This window comes from Bos javanicus, chromosome 15 (assembly GCF_032452875.1).
Source record: "Bos javanicus breed banteng chromosome 15, ARS-OSU_banteng_1.0, whole genome shotgun sequence".
Taxonomy (NCBI): domain Eukaryota; kingdom Metazoa; phylum Chordata; class Mammalia; order Artiodactyla; family Bovidae; genus Bos; species Bos javanicus.
This window is the reverse complement of record NC_083882.1, coordinates 47,860,419-47,877,341: the sequence shown is the minus strand read 5'-3', so window position 1 is coordinate 47,877,341 and position 16,923 is coordinate 47,860,419. Positions and strand designations below refer to the sequence as shown.

The following is a 16,923-nucleotide window of genomic DNA, read 5'->3' as shown; positions in this document are numbered from 1 at the left end:
GGAACTTAGCGTGCAAAAAGTGCGTGTAAATGAAGCAGCTCTGCCACATGCAGGTGGTTCAACTTAGCTTAAATTACAAATCCAATGAACATAATATTGTATTTAACTCTCAACCCTGCTTCCTGATTCATACATGACTAGACATTCAAACCAATTTTTCAAGTTTCTCAAACTATTATTTTACAAAGTAGTACCAAAAGCCCACTTCTCAACACTCTATTCCAACTGTCTATGAGCAAAGAGATCAAAGATCCTTCAACGGATCTGTTTGGTTTTAACACTGTAGATAATGGGGTTCATTACAGGAGGTGCTAGTACATAGACACTGGCCATACTGACATGTACAACTCGGGGAGCATGCTTGGCAAAGCGGTGAGTCATGGACACACCAACCATGGGTATGTAAAGGGCCAAAAGAGCCAAAATGTGGGACAGACAGTTACTGAGGGCCCGGAGCCTTTCAACCTGGGAGGCAATTCTGAGGACGTGTCCCAGGATGAGTGCATAGGACAGCACAGTGAGCAAGGGGTCCAGTATGATAATAAGCAGAGCTAGAACAAATCCATACCCATTATTTGTAGTGGTGTCAGCACACACCAGGTGAATAATGTCTTGATGGAGGCAGTAGGAGTTGGAGAGATGAGGGGAGCCATAAAAGGGGAGCCTTTTCAACAGAAACAATGCAGGAAGAACAGCCAGAAGATAGTGGCAAATGATGGCTAGACCTATTCTGCAGATTGCCTTCTTGGTGAGGATGGAAAAATAATGGAGGGGGTGGCAAATGGCCATGTGGTGGTCAAAAGACATGGCCGACAACACAGAAGATTCCATAAAGGAGAATCCATGGAGGAAGAAGAACTGAATAAAGCAAGCTTCAAAGCTGATCTCTGAGGCATTGAACCAGAGGATCCTCATGAGTGTAGGCAAAGCAGTGAGGCTAAGTCCCAGGTCTGTTAGGGCCAACATGGAAAGAAACAAGTACATGGGCTCATGCAGAGAGGGCTCTGCCCTGATGACAGCCAGTAAGGTGGTGTTGCCTGCAATAGAGATAGTGTACAGACAGCAGAATGGGATGGAAATCCAGGTATGGAAGATGGCCATGCCCATGAGGATGAAGTAGAAGGGGACTTGGGTGGAGTTAGTAACCAAAAGGCAATGGCACCCCATTCCCGTACTCTTGCCTGGAAAATCCCATGGACGGAGGAGCCTGGTGGGCTGCAGTCCATGGGGTCCCACAGAGTCGGACACAACTGAAGTGACTTAGCAGTAGCAGTAGCAGTAACGAAAAGCATGACTGGAGGAGGCAGCCACAAGACCAGAGTTTGTTGCAAAATCTGTGAAAAGTGGAAAACATAAGATTAAAGTTCTACAACCATGTTAAATCATCATGTGATATATTTTCAAGAGAGATCTGGTTAAAGAGATAAACAGGAAATGAGCTCAAAATGCTTTATTATTTTTGCTTGTTTTAGCTCAAAGCTTGTCATTCACCTAGTTGAGAGCATAAATCAGTCATTTTTTTAACCTAAGGAAGTTTTTATCTGTCCAGAAAGCAGTCATGCCCTTGTAGCAGGAAAGTATAGGAGTGTTTTATCGCTGTTGGAGAGAATAGCTGTAGAGAAAAGATTACTATAGGATATTCTTTGATACAATAAAGTTTGGAGAAGAGAGAGCATAGACTGATAAAGTTAAAAAGCAATACAATATACTGTCACCTATAAATTGGCACTTGCGTTCTACCTCTACAAAGATCCAATTATGAACCACTGCAGCTGCTGAACTTTAACACTCCCTAAAAGGAGTTCAGGGTGGAAATCAAGAATGAGACACTGTGCTCTGGGAAAAACTGGCAGAACATGTCTTCAGATAGTTACATGTTTTCAGGAGATTTCATGAGCCCAATTCTTGCATCTTCTTGTATCTAGAAAAGCACTAAAATTCTTCATAATGACCTCTGCCCCTGGTGACTAGCGGTAATCTACAAAGAAATATGTGCCTGATTGCATGTATTCTTCCTTCACTAAAATCATATGTATATTGATCACATGTATACCAACATTTTTGGAACAGTTTTGTTAGAGCAAGTTTGTGTGCCTGATAGAGTGAGGCCAAACACACAGAAACACTGAAGTTTGGATCAGAGAAGTATTTATTGCAGGGCCATGCAAAGAGACAAGAAGTTTATGTGCTGCACTCACTTCCCCTCCCCCACCCACCACCCTGAGCTCCCGGCACAGGGTGAAATTCAGCAAAGAATTTTTAAAACCCAGGGAAGGGAAGGGGGTTTCAGGGTATGTGATCAGTGAGTGTACAATTCTGAGTGGCTGAGGGTGAGGGAACAGGGTGATATTATAGTGTTAACATTATCAGTCAAATTACTGCATCAAATACTGCTATCTAAGTATATCTAAAGTAGAAGATATGGGAAAAGCCTCTCCTGGGAAGGCTCCTTAGGGTCCTGCTGGGTTACAATTCCCCTTTTTTCTTTGGAAATTCTCAATCTTGAGGAGAACAAGTTTTGAACAAGAAAAAGAATAAAGGTTCAGATAAGGGGGTTAATCATAGACTTGATAGAGGTACCTACAGTGTTCTGCTGGGTTACAATTCCAACAGACACTGCTGTGAGACCGACTAGGCATGTCTGAGTCTGACAGCTACTCCATTTTTATATCCAAATGCATTTCTCTCCTAAATTGCCAAAAAAGGCATCACCATTAGTGATTTTTAATGCTTTTTAAGATATGAGAAGATGTGATGATTTAGGCTCATAAAAATCTTCTTAAAATTTCTATTTGAGAGCCTGTTTTGCCAGTTTTACCCCTGAGCACAGTGTGCCCCATTCCTAATCTCCACCCTGAAACTCCTTTCAAGAGTGTTCAAGGTCAGAACTGCAGTGGCTCATGATTTAATCCCTGTAGAGGCAGAGAGCAAATGTCAGTTTCCAGCTGGCAAGGCCCTTTCATATTTATAAGTTTAGTTCTATCTTTGGGGGTATTTCATGACCATTTCATCTCGTGGTGCTAGGAATGCTCATTCACAAATCTGGTGGAGATTTCCTGGTAGGCCACTCAATGTGCTGAGCTTCTCTGGTGGCTCAGATGGAAAAGAATCCGCCTGAAATGTGGAAGACCTGGATTTCATCCCTGGGTCTGGAAGATCCCCTGGAGAAGGGAATGGCAACCCACTCCAGTATTTGCCGGGGAAGGATTATCTCATGACTTAGGGGCCCTCTGAAGCATCCCAGAGCAAGCTGAAGTCAAAAGAAATTTAATTACAATTTGATTGTGTGTGTGTGTATTAGTTGCTCAGTCCTGTAGGACTCTTTGCAACCTCATGGCCAGTAGCCCGCCAGGCTCCTCTGTCCATGGTATTCTCCTCCAGGCAAGAATACTGGAGTGGGTTGCCATGCCCTCCTCCAGGGGATCTTCCCGACCCAGTGACCAAACCCAGGTCTCTTACTTCTCCTGCATTGGCAAGCCAGTTCTTTACCACTAGTACCACCTGGGAAACCCAGAATTTGATAAGAAGCTCATCAAAAACTTCAAAAGGTTTTAAGAACATTTGGTCTGGTAGAATCATAGGTCACTTGAAATATTTCAAAACAAAATCATATCATTGAAAGGCAAGGAAGTTCACATATATTATCAAAAGCAGCATTTGAAGTAAACTTGTTCTTTTGGCAGAAAGGAACCAAATCTAGTCCTGTACCAGTCTACTTTTAATAACAAAATCCATTTACCCAAATAAGTTTAAACTAAAATAAGCCTGACCATGCATAAAACTTTTTTCTCAAAATATATAACCCACTTTCCTACTATATAGTGAAATGTTTTATTATGTCTAGTAACTTTAATTACATATTTAAATTAGAATCCCCAACTTTTAAACACCTTAATTTCTAAGGAAAACCAAGAGAGCAAGTAATTTTTACCAAAATCTGGAGAGATTATTTTATATAATTTTCAGAACATAATTATTCCTATAGTTTAACTCAAAAATTTCACCACACCAAGTTATTTTTATCACTGACAGATTTGCAACAGATATCACAAGATTTCCTTTAACTTCTACAAAACCTAGGCTCAGTGAAAATGTTACTTTGTGAAAACATGAAAGTTGATGACGCTAAAGACCTAATTAATTAATTAGACCAAATTCATTAGACCTAATTAATTAAATCAACAAACTAACCTTAATGCCAAGTATCAACAATATAGTATTTCCCCTTCCACATGAACTTGAAACGCATTTTGTCTAACTTTTTAAATATTTGAATTGTTAAGTGCTTAAAGTTCTAGGTGTCCAATGCTTTTGCCACCTGATGTGAAGAGACGACTAATTGAAAAAGACCCTGATGCTGGAAAAGATTGAAGGCAGGAGAAGGGGACAACAGAGGACGAGATGGTTGGATGACATCACCAACTCAAGGGACATGAGTTTGAGCAAACTCCAGGAGATGGTGAAGGACAAGGAAGCCTGGCATGCTTCAGTCCAGGGGGTCGCAGAGAGTCAGACACAACTGAGCGACTGAATAACAACAAAGTCCTATATGGCTCAGTGGTAAAGAATCTGCCTGCAACATAGGAGATGCAGGTTCTATCCCTGAGTCAGAATGATCCCTAGGAGAAGGAAATGGCAACCCATTCCAGTCTTCTTGCCTGGGAAATTCCAAAGACAGACGAACCTGGCAGGCTACAGTCCACGGAGTCACAAGAGTCAGACACAACTTAGTGATTAAACAACAACAATATAAATTTGCTAGCTTACAAAGAATAGTTTGAATACATTAAATTTGCTTGCTTAGATAATTATGGTTTTACTGATTTTCTTGATCATCTCTTATGAAACTTATGTAAAGTTTCGCTGAGGGAGCATTCCCAGTAGTTTTGAGGGTTTTTTAAATATTGTTTTTGCATCCCTTTTTTCTTCAGTTCCTAGCAACACAGATAAACTCCAGAGGGCCTAGGTAGATCATTTACATCTCAAAGGCACAGGAGGATAAAATGCACATTTTTTTCTACTTGTACAAAATCCAGCCATCTTGATGTATATTCAGGGAACTCTTTTTTCCAGTTTCCAAATATTCACCTCAGTTTAAAAAGAAAGAAAGAAAGAAAACCAAGTAACAGTAATAGACAATAATACATATCATCTGCTCACACTTTTAAGCCACTCTTAACAAAACCAGGAAGAGAGTCAGGGATTTGGACTCAGGTATTGAGACTTCCATTCACACACAATACCACCCCCAACCCCCACACTCCCCACCCGCTGCAAGAGAAAAGCAATTGCAAAAGATCCATTCTGATACAATAGACAAGCCATTAGAGGCCTTTGCCCTGCAGATCTCAGGGAGCACTGAGGCATTTTTTTCATTTAGGGAGCACAACTAAAGGATCTCTTAAATTTGCAAAACTACCCCAAGGGACTGTAAGATGAACGGAGCTCTGATCATCCACACTTAATTATTCATCGTCACCATTAGCAAATATCAAGCAAACAGCAATTCAGAATGATTGTTCAGGGTCAGAGTTGCCTAGCCCTAAAAATGGAAAATTCCCAACAAATGCCCAGTCAGTCCAAAAAGGGGCAACCTCAACCAATGCCCTATCAGAGATGAAGCTGCAGAATGACCAAGGCTAGTTCAAAAGGGAAACCAAAGTTCCACTGATGTAGGAAATGGATGGGCTCCAGGTTAGACATTTACAACTAGCCTCCTGTTGTATTTCCTGAGACAAGAGATAGGTGGGCTCCAGTTAAGGAATTTATAATTAGCCTCCTGTTTGCTCTCCAAAATGGAAGTAAAAACAGAAGCAGAGTAAATAGCCAGTATTTGTCTCTTGTAAATACCGTAAAGTAATAGTAATGGCAAGGACAAAGAGGGGGCAAAACCCTACTTGAGGAAAGGTTTAAGGGATCTCCCTCCTCTTTCTCTTGGGATAAGGGAGACACTACACATGCACAGAAAGTCTCCTTGTGGGTCAAAAGTCAAGGGACTATTGTCAAGCCATAAAGAGTCTTATTCCTCCCAGAAGCCTTCACTTGATTTGTCTTGACTGAGGGGCATATGCACACCCCAGGGGAGAGTCCCAGAGCAGGTCAGGTGTGAGAAAAAGAAACCAGATAATTGTCCTGAAGGAAGACAAAGACCCCGAAGGACTGACCTATATATTTATATATAGGTCAAGTAGGGAAAACCACTAGACCATTGAGGTATGACCTAAATCAAATCCCTTATGATTATACAGTGGAAGTGAGAAATAGATTTAAGGGCCTAGATCTGATAGATAGAGTGCCTGATGAACTATTGAATGAGGTTTGTGACATTGTACAGGAGACAGGGATCAAGACCATTCCCATAGAAAAGAAATGCAAAAAAACAAAATGGCTGTCTGGAGAGGCCTTACAAATAGCTGAGAAAAGAAGAGAAGTGAAAAGCAAAGGAGAAAAGGAAAGAAATAAACATCTGAATATAGTGTTCCAAAGAATAGCAAGAAGAGATAAGAAAGCCTTCTTCAGTGATCAATGCAAAGAAATAGAGGAAAACAACAGAATGGGAAAGACTAGGGATCTCTTCAAGAAAATCAGAGATACCAAAGGAACATTTCATGCAAAGATGAGCTCGATAAAGGACAGAAATGGTATGGACCTAACAGAAGCAGAAGATATTAAGAAGAGATGGCAAGATTACACAGAAGAACTGTACAAAAAAGATCTTCATGACCCAGATAATCATGATGGTGTGATGACTCACCTAGAGCCAGATATCCTGGAATGTGAAGTCAAGTGGGCCTTAGAAAGCATCACTACAAACAAAGCTAGTGGAGGTGATGGAATTCCAGTTGAGCTATTCCAAATCTTGAAAGATGATGCTGTGAAAGTGCTGCACTCAATATGCCAGCAAATTTGGAAAACTCAGCAGTGGCCACAGGACTGGAAAAGGTCAGTTTTCATTCCAATCCCAAAGAAAGGCAATGCCAAAGAATGTTCAAAATACTGCACAATTGCACTCATCTCATACGCTAGTAAAGTAATGCTCAAAATTCTCCAAGCCAGGCTTCAGTAATATGTGAACCATGAGTATCAAGTTAATAGTGGTTTAAATTTTCTGTTTAGACTTATATTTCTTTTTATGGATATTAGTCTAGTTGTTAGCATATGTTACTTATTAGTGATAATTAGTCGAATGATTTTGCCCAATATATTGAGTTTTTTTTTTCAAGACTGACATTTATTTCGCCTGTGTTTATGTGTTTACAGATACCTGACTTGTGTGATCGATTGAATATATTGCTACTACCTCCCTCCCTATAATCCTCTTATACACACACATCTCTGGGCTCCTATCAATATCCTTGACCTATTTTCAGGCCAAGATGAAATCACTATTTACCCACTAAGACTTCACAGTACACCCCAGTGATCTGTATCTTTTCACTTCTTCACTTCCACACCTCCAATGCATTGGGTATTAATTGAGTCCATGAATTTGCCTTTGTCTTTGATTAGCTCAATGGGTAGGAGACAGGCCCCTAAAGGAGGACCCCTAATACATTAGGTTTAGTTCCACTCTGTGTATTGAAGATACGTGATCTTTGTGAGTCACCATCTCTCTTTACATATCTGATAATGGGTTTGCTTTCACCACGTACAGACACACATAGTCAAATACTGTATGTGTGTGCTCAGTTGTGATCAACTCTTTACAACCTCATAGACTGAAGCCCGCCAGACTCTTCTGTCCATGGGATTTTCCCAGCAAGATTACTGGAGTGGGTTGCCATTTGCTCCTCCAGAGGATCTTCCTGACCCAGGGACTGAACCCGAGTCACCTGCATCGCCTGTATTGGCAGGCAGATTCTTTACCACTAAGCCACCTGGGAATCCTTGTTATATAGTAAAATTATGTCATGACAACAAGGGAAATCATTGTAAACATCCAATAAATGATGACAATGAGTACATTGTGTTAAGTCTTCAGAGCAGGTCTATGTGATAAGAGAACACTAAAGGAGAGTTTACTGAAGTACAAGAGACAGTCATACTGATATTTTGATACTGAGGATATTTGGGGCATGAAAAGATGGTGGGTCACACAAGGATCTTAGTGGAAAAAGTGTCAGGCCATCCTTTTGTTTAGTAAAATTAAATAATAAAAATAATTCCACAGATAAGGATGGAATTTCTCATGTGACATGAATCGAGTAAAGTATTTAAAATTATTATGAAATATCTTTACAGAATTGTATTCAGTTCAGTTCAGTTGTTCGGTCGTGTCTGACTTTGCGACCCCATGAATTGCAGCACGCCAGGCCTCCCTGTCCATCACCAACTCCTGGAGTTGTCTCAGACTCACATCCATCCAGTCAGTGATGCCATCCAGCCATCTCATCCTCTGTCGTCCCGTTCTCCTCCTGTCCCCAATCCCTCCCAGCATCACGGTCTTTTCCAATGAGTCAACTCTTCGCATCAGGTGGCCAAAGTACTGGAATTTCAGCTTGACCATCATTCCTTTCAAGAAATCCCGGGGCTGATCTCCTTCAGAATGGACTGGTTGGACTTTCTTGCAGTCCAAGGGACTCTCAAGAGTCTTCTCCAACACCACGGTTCAAAAGCATCAATTCTTTGGTGCTCAGCTTTCTTCACAGTCCAACTCTCACATCCATACATGACCACTGGAAAAACCATAGCATTGACTAGACGGATCTTTGGTTTCTAGCAAATATCAACTTAAATCAGCTAGAGATATACATATGTCCCTTCCCTGTTGAACCTCCCTCCCACCTCCCTCCCAATCCCGCCCCTCTGGTTGGTATAGAGTCCTCATTTGAGTTCCCTGAGTCATACAGAAGATTCTCATTCAATTAAAAAAATAAATAAAAAATTTAAAAGTATTATGAAATGTCCTTTTGCCAGGTTACCAAGCTTCTTATCTTGTATCTTCATGGTTCACTTTTGTTCCTCAATAATCTGGTCTTGGACTGTACTTGATTTATTCACAACTAATATCTTGCATTTCTATCTTTCTAACTCGGTCCCCTTTTAAATCTTCCAACACTCAGGGATCTCTGAGAAAGAGAATCCTCAGTAGTCAGGACAAGTTGGAGCAATTGAGCAGCTCTCATGGCTTCAGGAATTGTGGTGAACCTACAGCAGGAGGTGACCTGCCCCATTTGCCTGGAGCTTCTGACAGAACCCCTGAGCCTTGACTGTGGCCACAGCTTCTGCCAAGTCTGCATCACTGCAAACAACCTGGTGTCCATGAATGACCAAGACGAGGACAGAAGGTGCTCTGTGTGCAGAATTAGTTATGAGCCTGGGAACCTAAGGCTTAATACGCATGTGGCCAACATAGTACAGAGGCTCAGAGAGGTCAAGTTGAGTGCAGAGGTGGAGCAAGAGAGAAATCTCTGTCTGCGCCATGGAGAGAAACTCATGCTCTTCTGTGAGGAGGACAGGGAAGTCATTTGCTGGCTTTGTGAGCAGTTCCAGGAGCACCATGGTAACCACACATTCCTCATGGAAGATGTTGCCCAGGACTATCAGGTAAGAGAGCAGAATGGAGGAAAGACAGATCATAAAGTGTTACTTGAGGGGAAATCTCCACTTTGCATTGGACTTTGTTTACCTGGTCACCATGGACTTGAGGCCTGTGATCTCTTTTCATCCTATGCCCACCTTCTGATGTGTGAGGGGTGTTTCTGTGAATTCCCCCAATTACAAAGTAATGATCCTACACACAGACTTTTAGTCAGAAGTAGGTGAAGATCTGATGCCCAAAGAAGCTCTCATAATGACTTTGGTCAGGAGGGTAATGAGGACACTGGGTGGATTGAGGTGTGTGGTTTCCCTGCTGCAGGATCAGGTTTCTCTAGAACAAAGAGAACCAAAGAGAATGCTGACTCCTATCTCTTGAGTCTTAAGAATACATTCCCCACCTCAAATTTTCTCCCAGGTCATAGATTCTAATAGCTGTTCTCTACAGTTTTTGTAAAGTGGATTCTCTTTGGAAATCAGCCTCATTTCTCTCTCATTTATTCTCTACAGTGATGCTGAGAAAGCCCATAGCTTGACTCTGTGTGGTTCTTTTCTCACAGAAGAAACTCCAGGAAGCTCTAGAGAAGCTGAAGGAGAAGCAGATGGAAGCTGAGGAGTTGGAAGTTAAAGTCAGAGCAGACATTGCTGTCTGGAAGGTAGGAGAAGGCACTTCCTGAGGGAGTTAGACAGATGTCTTGGACAGGACCTTGGGTGGTCACAAGTAGCAGCCTTCCTCTTTGTTCCCTGACAGTTGTCATTTGATTAGTCCTTTCCTTCATCCTATCCCTGATGAGGTGGTGCTAAAAAGGGAACATATCACAAATGAACATAGATCCTCGAAGGGAGGTGTTTATACAGAGGGCATCTCTCATGAGGATAACAAGGGAACTTCAGATTTCATTCCTGTCGTATGTTTTTGTCCTTGACTTTTCTGATTGAGACATTTGGCAATGGCTCATGGCTCTGTCCTGGCTTCCCTGGTAGCTGAGCTGTTAAAGATCTGCCTTCAATGCAGGAGACCCCGGTTTGATTCCTTGGTTGGGAAGATCCCCTGGAGAAGGGATAGGCTACCCACTCCAGTATTCTAGCCTGGAGAATTCCATGGACTGTATAGTCCATGGGGTCACAAAGAGTTGGACACAACTGAGTGACTTTCACTTTCACTTTCATAGCTCTGTCAGACATAACTGAGCAACTTAGCCCTGTCCTCGGCTTTCAACCTTAGCAGAAGGTGGTGGGAGGGAGTCAAGAGTAATACAGGAAGGCACGAGCATCCTGGACATCTGTGTGAAGACTGAGTGACAGCCAGGGGTCCCATTTGGCTATGAGTTGTCTTCAACAATACAGACTTAGGACTATTATTTTGAATTGTGATGTAGGGAAAAAGAAATAGCATGTGAGCTTCCCTAATCACTGCTTCCCTCCTTTCTCTCTCTCTGTCTTTCTCTCTTTCTCGTACTCCTGAAGGATCAAATACAATGTGAGAGACAAAATGTCAAGGCAGTATTTCAGAAACTAAGAAAGAACCTTAAATATGAGGAGGTGAAGGAACTGCAAAAACTGTAGAGGAAGGAGGAAGTTGGTCTACGTAACCTGGCAGACTCTAAGCATGTGCTGATTCAGCAGAGCCAGCTGGTGGGAAATCTCATCTCAGATGTGGAACATCGTTTGAAAGGGTCAACCATGGAGATGCTGCAGATAACACTGGGCAAGAATCCCCAGCATCTGTGATAGGAACACTTGAACTTTACTGTTCGTATAATATATAGCTTTCTATGTTTTTAACTTCACCCTTCTTGTATCATTAAATGTAAAATATATGTCCTGTAGATAGCAATAGTGGCTTTTTATCAGGTCAAAATATCTTCCTTTTAATGGGGGTATTAATATAATGCCATTTAATAATGCAATCATTGACCTGTTTATATTTAAATTTATCATTTTTTATTTGCATTCTGTATGGCTAGTTTTCATTCTTCTCTTTCATTTCAACTAGCTTCTTTTGTGTTAAATATCTCTGGTATAAAATATTGTTTTGTTATTTTCTATGTATGTTTTTTCTTTTTTCCTAATAGTTTCTCTAATGATTAGAATGTTTCCTATCTGATCATGATCTATTCCTGACTAACACCAACTGCATTTCAGTAAAAACAGAAACTTCCTGTATAACTGCTTCATTTCGTTCCAGCAACAACACAGTGATGCTTTTAATATTGCACCCAATCCTACAGGCTAATGCCTGCAAGCATCTGAACTTTTCACAATAAAGGGAAGAAAAATTCTCTTTCTTCTGAAGTTTATGTCAGGAGATTTTTGTTTTCTTCATTAACTTAGAATAAAGTCAATATGACTGAGAGTTGCTCAGTTGTGTCTGACTCTTTGCAACCTCATGGACTATTCCCCACCAGGCTCCTCTGTCCATGGAATTCTCCAGGCAAGAATACTGGAGTGGGCTGTCAATTCCTTCTCCAAAAGTCAATATAGGTGGAGTAAATAGAATTGGAGAAAGACACAGACCAGATTCTGATGACAAGGCTGGAGCTTCAAAATTAAGCACTGATTATAGTTGTAACTATATCCACAAAATTTTCTATTTATTGCAGTTTTATTTGATTTTTGTCATATACAAGAAAAGAGCAGAGAGACTTTGTTTTTGTTTTTTGGGTGTGGATCCAGCTGTTGTACTAGTTTTTGGTAACATGGAAATAAGTCTAATATTAAAGACACCAAATATACTGATATATATCTGTTCAAAGAAAACAACATCTCTGATGATTAAGAGGGTTAGATGGCTACAAACTGTTAAGGACTTGAACAAAACTGACTCAGTACAAACTAAAGTGCAGATAAACGCTCTAGTTTTCAGAAAGTGATTGAGTGCTTATTGGTAACATTATGAAAATGGGATACAAGAGAGGAGACAGGTTAGTTGATAAATAGTAAGTTACATATTAGACATCCTAAATTACTGGCTCTTGTGACTTATTTTTACTGAATAGATTAATAAGCATGTAAGACAAAGATTGCTGGGAAAAATAGCAATAACCTCAGATATGCAGATGACACCACCCTTATGGCAGAAAGTGTCGAGAAACTAAAAAGCCTCTTGTTGAAAGTGAAAGAGGAGAATGAAAAAGTTGGCTTAAAGCTCAACATTCAAAAAACGAAGATCATGGCATCTGGTCCCATCACTTCATGGCATATAGATGGGGAAACGGTGGGAACAGTGTCAGACTTTATTTTTTGGGGCTCCAAAATCACTGCAGATGGTGATTGCAGCCATGAAATTAAAAGATGCTTACTCCTTGGAAGGAAAGTTATGACCAACCTAGACAGCATATTCAAAAGCAGAGGCATTACTTTGCCAACAAAAGTCCGTCTAGTCAAGGCAATGGTTTTTCCAGTGGTTATGTATGGATGTGAGAGTTGGACTGTGAAGAAAGCTGAGCACCAAAGAATTGATGCTTTTGAAGTGTGATGTTGGAAAAGACTCTTGAGGGCCCCTTGGATTGCAAGGAGATCCAACCAATCCATTCTAAAGGAGATCAGTCCTGGGTGTTCTTTGGAAGGACTGATGCTAAAGCTGAAACTCCAATACTTTGGCCACCTCATGCGAAGAGTTGACTCGTTGGAAAAGACTGTGATGCTGGGAGGGATTGGGGGCAGGAGGAGAAGGGGACGACAGAGGATGAGATGGCTGGATGGCATCATCGACTTTATGGACGTGAGTTTGAGTGAACACCGGGAGTTGGTGATGGACAGGGAGGCCTGGCATGCCTTGATTCATGGGGTTGCAAAGAGTTGGACATGACTGAGCGACTGAGCTGAACTGAACTGAAGAGACAAAACTGAGTAAATGTAAAGATTTGGAAATCAACTGCCCGTGTGTATGCTGAACTTAAGGGAGCGAAAGAGATCACTGATAGTGTGTAAAATGACACTAGAGAGACATGAAAAACACATACATTAATACATTTTTTTATTTCCAGCCTCATAAAAGCCATGTAAAATGCTGGAGGAATATTAGGATTATGTATTCCTCGTTTATTCTCCAAAGCCTGACTTCAAGCTTGGCAAATAATGTATAATACTTGATACTTTTGTTGAATAAATTAAAGAACCATTAAATATTCAAATAGCCTCATGGGGCATTTTATGCCTTTGCAGGAGAGTGAATATGTTGGTTTTTTATTTTCTGTCATCAGCACATACTAAAAGCCTCCTGCTTTTACAAGCATTAAAGCTATTTCACCTTTGTTGAAAATGTGATAGTCTCACAAGGGTCTTCTAGAATCATTGGCCTTGCTCTTGTCTTTACTTTTGCTCTCACATTGAGACAATCATATTCACACAATCAGGGGTGGTGGGGATATAATGAAGATTTCTAAGAGGGAGGACCTTTTACTCCTTGACTCATGTTTTTTTCCTCACTAGGATGTGAACAACATCATGAAAAGGTTTGTGTGGGAGAACAGAGATAGTCCATTTATGGAATAAAAATAATTAAAATCACTGACTAGATTTATCTGGTGGCCAATTAGAGGGAAATAATGCTCAAGGTAGAAAAAATGGTATATAGATTTGCCTTCAATTTCTGTTCACAAATCAAGGCTAAATTTTTCCTAATGATTAAGAATGGACCAACTTCTACCATAGATAATTGTGGTCATTGAAAGTCACAGAGTTTAGTCAGTAGCCATAATAGGAATAAGACATTGCAATAACAGACTTCTGTGACCTCAAATATTTAATTCACACTTGCTGTCTTTATGCAACTCAGCTTTCATATTTAGTAGGTGCTTGAATTACCTTGGGAGAGTCATGTCTTCTTTATCAGCCAAGCACCCAAATTGGAGAGAACTCCTTTATATTTGAATTTTGCCTTGAGTATAGAAGTGACCTGGCCCTTCTATACCTTTCTGATTAGATTTCCCAAAACAGACTTGAATATCAAAGACTATTATGGCTGTGCTGCAAACAATTGATCCATCTTGCTCATATACTCTAGAAGGAAGAATGGAAAGTTAGCATCCTTGTGTTTGAATTTCCACATGTACACGGTAGCATCAAGATTTTTACAAACATATGAAATGAAAACCACTGTTACTTTAGTATCCCTAATGTCCTGTTTCTACCTGAGATCTCAGGGTATTCTGAGAGCCTCCGTTTTGGGGAGCAGACTTTGAAGATCTGGGGACTCTCTAGACAGTGTTTTCATACCTGGTTGTCTCAAACACCTGGGAGCCAGGTTCTGCTACCTAATTTTCTGACACCTCCCTGGAACACGTACCTATGCAGGGATTTTTCCATAAATTAATTTTGTATGGTACCAAAATATTATTTCAAATAATTTCATATGCTTTCTAGGAGCTAGAGAGGGAGAAGTTAATGATCTCACTAAAGAAGGAAGAAACTGTCCTTCTGACAGGTCAGTACAGTTCCAGGTCACACGGAGGGTAACCAGGAAGTTGGACATTTGCACATTCCTTCTGGTGCCAAAGTCAGGTGTCCAGTCTCTCCTTTCCCAAGACAGTTCAAGTGCATCAGTGGAGTGAAAGTCAGTGGTTTTAGGGGAACAAGAAGTCAATTGTGTGGGAGTCAATCTTTTTCTTCCCTAGGAGTGAAACCTTAACCCTGAAGAAGTCCAGAACTCTCCCCAAGGGACAAAGGAGAATGTGTTCAGCTCTCGATCTGACAGACGTACAGCGAGTGTATAATGGTGAGGAGTGCTACCGAAGTGGGTGTCTGTGGAATTCTTGTGATGGGGTAAAATGGGGAGGAGCCTCCAATTTCTAGATGTGGATAGAGACAGCAAAGCCCAGATACTTTGTGCTGATGATGTGGTCATATTTATGGGAAGTGACCAAGTGTTTGTTCATCTTCTCTTTCATCAGTTCAGTACCTCACCACAGCCCTTGCCCTAATCTGAAAAAAATAGATTTCAGAGCTGACTTCCTTGTTTATATGTAACATTAAGGTTTATTATTATTATATCAGGGCTGACAGATGTGCAACGCTACTGGGGTAAGGAAACATCACAATGTTATCAAGTCACCCTATTTTCATCATCTTTTAGACTTTTCCATTTTGTATTAGGTCTCATATTTTAAAATTTTTGTTTCCATTCCCAACACACACACACACACACACACCACCTTTCCATTTAAGTTTTTTTAAGATCCCTTTTACAGTGTTACAAATAAACCTACATCATAGCCCTAATCCAACTCTGTAATTTTTCCACAGTTCATATGTTCCTGAATCTTCTTGCTAGGACCTTGCCATTTCTGAGGACCAAAAGCAATTGAGATATGTGTGCATTTTGGAACCAAACAATATATATAAGAATGATGATTTTGAAGATCATGGTGTCCTGGGATCCCCAGTTATCACATCACAGAAATATCACTGGGAGGCAGATGTGTCAGAAAAACCTGCCTGGGTCCTGGGAATATATGGTGGAAAACAGAATGAATATACGATGAAGTTTCTATTTGAAAACAAGGGAAATGGTCAATATATTTACTGGAGATACCAACCTAAATATAGCTACTGGATTAGAGGGTTAAAAAATATGTTCAGTTTGAATATGATGCTTTTGATGAGTCTTCTTCCTCAGGTCCCTTGATCTTAACCCTCTCCCTGAGTATTCCTCCCCATTGTATTGTGGTTTTCCTAGACTGTAATACTGATGTCTTATTTGTCAATGTCACAAACCAAGGAATTCTCATCTATAGACTCTCTTCATGTTCCTTTACTCGGAAAATGTTTCCATATTTCAATCCTGGGAAATGTAATGCTCCCATAACTCTGTGATGGCCAAACTCTTGAACTTTCTTAGATTCACACTCACTTCTTTGTAGTGTCTCTTGACATATGTGCATCTAAGACACCTTCGCTTATCTACTGTTGCCCCACCCCTCCGTCTTGTTCAATTTAAATGTCCTTAATTCATCAAAGGCTTCCTTGGTGACTCATTGGTAAAGAATCTGCCTACCAATGCAGGAGACCTTCAATGCAGGTGGGTTCAATTCCTGGGTCGAGAAGATCCCCTGGAGAAGGAAATGGCTACCCACTCCAGTATTCTTGGCTGGGAAATCCCATGGACAGAGGAGACTGGTGGGCTACAGTTCATGGGGTCACAAAGAGTCAGACATGAGTTAGAGACTAAATAACAACAACAACAATTCATCAGTAGGGTGTAAGATTTGTCTGTGTCATATTTTCCCAAGATCACTTTTGCATTAGGAGAAAATTTAAATTCATCATTCCCCATATACTAAGGAAAAATGACTGATGCCTCATAAAGAAAGAATTGTATTGAAGGGATGTCTCTGCCAAATTTTTACAGTCTCATTTCCTCTGCCACTGACTGCTAAGAAGAAG

The 16,923-nt window shown here is 40.7% G+C and overlaps 2 protein-coding genes across 2 annotated transcripts; one reads left to right on the top strand and one right to left on the bottom strand.

The window, feature by feature from the left end:
* Positions 1–255: 255 nt before the first annotated feature.
* LOC133260967 (olfactory receptor 51Q1-like) lies at positions 256–1,167 on the bottom strand. The gene has a single exon (XM_061439590.1). The coding sequence runs from the start codon at positions 1,165–1,167 to the stop codon at positions 256–258; it is 912 nt and encodes a 303-aa protein (XP_061295574.1).
* A 7,956-nt stretch (positions 1,168–9,123) lies between these two features.
* On the top strand, positions 9,124–16,353 carry LOC133261261 (tripartite motif-containing protein 5-like). The gene is given in 8 exon segments (XM_061439767.1): positions 9,124–9,546; positions 10,098–10,193; positions 11,005–11,233; positions 13,970–13,994; positions 15,156–15,256; positions 15,535–15,587; positions 15,812–16,118; positions 16,157–16,353. Coding segments are annotated over 8 exon segments (1,431 nt in total).
* Positions 16,354–16,923: the final 570 nt, after the last annotated feature.

Bases quoted from the DNA above. Each gene is read 5' to 3' on its own strand.
- LOC133260967 (XM_061439590.1), bottom strand. From the start codon at position 1,167: ATGGGGTGCCATTGCCTTTTGGTTACTAACTCCACCCAAGTCCCCTTC.